We start from the raw sequence: 5,485 nt of genomic DNA, 5'->3' as shown, positions 1-5,485 counted from the left end.
TCTTTAATCCCAGCACTCAGGAAGCAGAAGCAGGAAGATCTCTGTGAGTCCAAGGCCAGTCAGATATACATATCAAATCCAGGCAAGCTACAGAGTGAGACCCCGTCTCAAAAAAAGGAAGCAAGAAAAAGAAAAAACAAATGCCCAACCAATACGCCATTCTGAGATGCCAAGATGAGTTAGAAAACAGAAGCACTGATTATGCTGAAAGATTTTTTTAAGTTGTACTTAGTATGAACAACGCATGTTTTAGCAATAAAAGAATGAAAAGATTACCATGTCTTCTGTTTAATAAAGTTTTTATTATAAAACAACCATGTTAGGAAAGCCACAAAAGTTGAAGTAAACATTTAAGTAAAAACTAAATAAACATGCCAAGAGCTATGATTCTAAAAAACCCTAATAAATGTACTTGGCTAAATCCATATCCAAGACACAAATTTACTTTGCCACTTAACAAAAAATGAAGCAGAATGCCCTTCATTTTCAATGTATTTTTAAATGTTTGCACATTGTATTCCTGCAGGCAGCTGCAGTATAATCAAGTATATAAACAAAAATCATTTCCTTTCAGGTTGAATGAACAAGTCACATAGAAATGTGCAATATACTCCAGGACAGCCCGGGCTGTTACACAGACACACTGTCCAAAACAAAAACAAAAAAAAAAAAATCTCAATATAAATGTTTAAGAAAACACCAATATTATATAGGTAATATAATTCATTACAAATTACTTTTCTTCATTAAAACTATCTGCTTTAAGCGCAAGAGGGATATGAGGCCCTTCTGTGGTGCTAGTGCTCATTACCAGGTTACACAGATTCAGTCTAGGGACAGCGCGGAGAATGGGCCACATCTCCGATGCCACTGGTGGAAACGGACCATGTACCAAGTGCTGATCTCCATCTCGTCTCTTTAGTTAGTGGGAAGTGAAGCATCTATCTTCCCCATGGCTTCATCCCGGAAGAGCAGCTTTCGGAATATATTTGCATAAAATGGTCCATACACCTGTTTGTTGAGATTCACAATGTTTGCATACTGGCAGCCAAGCACTTCCAGCTCCCGCTGGATGACGTCAAGGCCACCTGGCACAGGAGGCCTGCTCTTCTGAGTGCTTGGAAGACAGAGCAGGTCTTTCATGTACAACTGGATCCGTTTATCTAAAGGGAAAAAAATGATATCTTTACCGGTTCCATTACTGAAGTACATAACCTTTAATAATCAGCAGTAAGGTTTCCATTTACCCCTGCCTGGGTTCAAGTGTCATTACGGTTCCTCCCATTAAGGATTAAGAGTACTTTTTCATCTGTCACATCAGAACTGGCTTTGTGACCTGTTTGTGCTAATGTATAATGTTATGGAAATGCCAGAATGGCAGCTGCATGCCTAAGCCTCAGGATGCATGGCTGACATCCACTTCCTGACCATCACCCATGCAAATAAGGCTGCAAGGGCTGGAGGATGAGACAGAGAGAGAAAGCCAGCTCTCCCAGCTCTAAGGAGAGCCTTGTAGATGAGCCACTGCCCAGGCTCCTGATAGAGCCCAGCCAAGACCCACGGGGCTATCAACATACACCACAGCTAACCACAGGTCTGAAGAGGCACAGACCTTCTTAACTGTTCTACAGACTGAGACATAAACAAAGCTTAGGCTACAGAGTGGTAACTTATACAATGAGACATGGTTAATTAAAAAAGAGAAATAGTGCTTTTCTGAGCTTCAATCTTCTACAAAAGTCAATGCCGAACATCCACAATCATTACTGAAGCTGGCACTGCCAATTTAGCCAAGATCCTATTTCTTTGGGGTTTTGTTTTGTTTTTATAAGAGCAACTTAAAATCAGGAATTTCATACGGAAATCCAAATCTTTGGTTTGAAAAGAAAGAAAAAAAATTCAGAAATGCAGCACACTTGGGATTTCAACATAATATACAGGGTGTTTGGCCACACATCCAGGTTTCCAGCGCTAGCTGAAGTTCATGCCTACTGCTCTGATATAGCTAAAAACAATACTCTCTGAAGCACCCTGGTTGGATAAGTATCTAGCCACTCTGCACAGGAGGCACGGAGGGAGGAAGGGCTGCTCCAACAGTGCTACACCAGTCACTGTCCCTGGCTGTCTCACTGCATCTGACCTTGTAAGTACTGTCTACAAGGAAATGAATGCGTAGATGTAGCTACGGTTGCATCAGATAAAGTAGTGCCAACCAGGCCCACCACAGCACGTGCAGCTCCATGGACTCTCTAGCTTTGGAAACAAAACCTTCCTAAATAAGAATGTTTACTATTAACACTGTCCACTGAGCATAGGCAGTTGACGTGAAATGAAACCCTTTTTTTTTTCTTCCTTTGGAGAAAAGGTCATGAAGCCTAGGGTGACCTCAAACATGAAATATGGCTGAACTATGGATCCTCTCGCCTCCACGACTCAAGTGGTAGGATTTACAGGCATGTGTCAGGATGCCTGGCTTTTGACATTAATAAAATCCTTATTTTCAAACATCTTTCCCCACAAATTACACTCTAGCAGAACTGACCCCAGAACTTCAAAGTTTCCAATATCCATGCTTAGTCAGGATTTGTCCTCTTACTAATCCTATTCCATTCTACTCTGTTCAGATCTCTTTCAATGCTGAGTCTAAGTAGCTTCTCTCTGTGACCACCCTGACCCTCGGTTACAGACTTCCTCTCAGTGTGAATGTGTTTCTCCTATCTTAAGAGAGTAAGCTCTGGCTGGGGGCGGCACTGGGGGAAGGGCTGTGCCTTTTTATCTTTGCATTCCTGGCCTGATACATGGCACAGTGATCCTGACTGAATTAAAATGAGAGAAGAATGAACAAGGATGTAAATACCAAACTGAAAACAATGGAAGCCTGGGAGTCGAGCCTGGAGAAGGCAGGCATAGGTAAATATAATTCTCACCTATGTGTTTGAGCAAGGAGAAATATTCATGTGTCACACTAGTCCCACTTAGGCTATTGAAAAAAATCACCTCTCAAAAATGTAAATGGCTGTGAGCATGCATAGACATAGCATATAATCCATAGACACTTTTTTTACTTGTTTTATATACATATATATGTATATATATTCATATACATTTCCATATACACATATATATGTATATACACACAGATACATACATACATGCATACATACATACATGGAAAGGGTTCAGTTTGAAAGGAAATTCCCACTATAATGACCTTTTCTGAAGGTCATGGCAAGGTGAGATGTGTAATGCCCTTGGCAAATGTACTCATATCAATGGGGCATAAGGCAGAGCATGGATGCCATGCACAGGAAGAGCCCATGCAACGCCAGCAGAGCCTGTTCTAGATGCCAAGATCAAAGTGCTCAATTTATGCTAGTTTCAAACAATTCAAAAACCCCAGTACCTTCCCCTTAGGACTGGCTGCCTCTTTCAGACCTGGGACTAACCTCATCACAGACACAATGTAAACACTTTATCCCAAGAACGCCTAAAAATGAAATCCTTTCAAAATGGCTATTATGTCAGCAAGTGGCTCTGCCTCCTCTTTGGACAGGTCAAGTTTTCAGGCCAATAGCACAGAAGTACTTGCTCAGTTTGAAGCAGCCAAGAGGAGTCCCAGCCAAAGGCCTGTCCAGAGTCAAGAGAGAGAGACACTCAAGGCAGTCCCTCAAGTAGCTAAGGAAATGACACTTTGAATACGATTTAAAAATACTTTCAATGTGCAGAACAACAGACAGAGCTGCCCTGGGCAGCACCGGGAAACAAAAGTTGGTTTACCAGATTTGAAGAGGCCCCTCCTGCCCCTCCTGCCTCCCAGTTGCTCTCTAGGGCACAGACACACTGGGAGTTCAGGCCTCTCAGGGCTCTAGCTCTGCTGTAAGCACAACAGTTAGGAATACAAGCCCTGGAACCACAGTGGCAGGTAAGAATCCCAAGTCTGCCCGTTAGGTATTTAGCTGTGGGCACTGTATGGCATGTATCAAATGCCATCTACATACTCAGTACTATGTAGAGAAAAAGCAGACAGCAAACACACCCCTGTGTTCATGAGGTCTACATACTAGTGGGAAGCCAGCAGCACGTCTGTTTCTTCCGTAAGGAGCAGTCTCTCAGATTACAACTGTTCCTCTAGAGACCAAGAGGGCAGAGGCAGGTCAGAAGTGAGCTATAAAGGTAAGGGCTGTGACAAGCGACTGTGCCGACTGCCATTATCAACTGTCTTCTAGGTAGCAGACTGACTGTCACCCACAATGCTGTCCCCTGGCATTGGTCCTTTCCGAGGATAAGGTGAGACTTTGGCCCACCTAAGTAGCCTGAATTCCTGGAACCCTATGTTCCCAGCGATAAGAATAAGAAAATCCATTGCAGAGCACCTCAACCCACAATAAAATGTGCCCACACTGTTAGGACACTGGCACTGCGCTTGTTAGGTTTATAGATTAACCCCAGAATACTAGTCCGTTCTAATTCCATATTCACTCTTTCCTTCTCCCAGACTCTATTTCTCAGTGTCTGCAGTAATGAAGCACATTTTAAGGACAGTGGCTTTTGTCCTCGTTAATGGTAACGACACCCTGATTTGGGGTAAGGGAGCCGTGTCTCCCCTCCTCTCACTACTACTCTATGTCAGCAAACTGTCCAGGAAGGGAATGCACATTTCACGTTCTTTTGCCGCTGATCACCATGTCCAATTCAAGGACAGAACCTGTGCAGCTAGGCCACCTACAGCCAACAGGACTCCACGCTGGGTCAGTGGTTAGCAAACAGAGAGCTAAGACTCCTGGCTCTTGATTGACTTAAACATGGAAGGAGGATGGTAGAGCATGCCACCTTACTGTGCAGGCACTTAGCCTAGGAGAAGACGGTGCTGAGATGGCAGTGGGAAACCAGAATCTCCAATGACACTGTCAGCAGCCAGCTCCACCCCTGTCCTCTCAGCTGGAGGAGAAAACAACTGCTCCTTTCTACTAGTCACAGGTAACAGCAGCAAGAGGCCTGGTACAGTCTCCACACTGCCAACTCCCAGCCTGGCCTGACACTGAGAAGGCTGTTGATGTGTCCACCCATGATGCTTCCCAGTTCCAGTCCTTCGCTCTCTATCTATTTAATCCTGAACAAAAAGAGGACCTGAGTTATCTCAGGGATGCTCACGGCAGAACCATTAGCCTCATTCTGTGAGTGTGCTGAGAGTGGGTTTGAGCTGCATCCCCAGGAGTCCCACATCTCCATGTACTGCCTTCATAACATCCATGGCTGGATCGTTGCAATAATCTACGAAGTACCATCCCCAGTTCATATGAGCAGAGAAGTAAGACCTATGAAACACCAGTATTCTTTAGGCTTTAATATTTGTCATCCACAAGGAAAAGCTAAGCCTCTGCGCTGGCTACTTGTCAACCTGACACAAGCTAGAGTCTTCTGAGAGGAGGGATCTGCAAAGGAGAAAATGGCTCCATAAGATAGAGCTAGAGGCAAGCCTGTTGGG

The 5,485-nt window shown here is 43.9% G+C and overlaps 1 protein-coding gene across 1 annotated transcript in view; it reads right to left on the bottom strand.

The window, feature by feature from the left end:
* Positions 1-282: 282 nt before the first annotated feature.
* Tcp11l2 (t-complex 11 like 2) overlaps positions 283-5,485 on the bottom strand; it is a 37,463-nt gene continuing 32,260 nt past the window's right edge. The window contains exon 10 of the mRNA XM_021174104.1: positions 283-1,163. Coding sequence (XP_021029763.1) covers positions 919-1,163 — 245 coding nt within the window. The 3' untranslated portion in view covers positions 283-918. The remainder of the gene's footprint in view (positions 1,164-5,485) is intronic.

Source organism: Mus caroli, chromosome 10, assembly GCF_900094665.2.
Source record: "Mus caroli chromosome 10, CAROLI_EIJ_v1.1, whole genome shotgun sequence".
Taxonomy (NCBI): Eukaryota; Metazoa; Chordata; class Mammalia; order Rodentia; family Muridae; genus Mus; species Mus caroli.
This window is presented reverse-complemented; position numbering and strand designations above follow the sequence as displayed.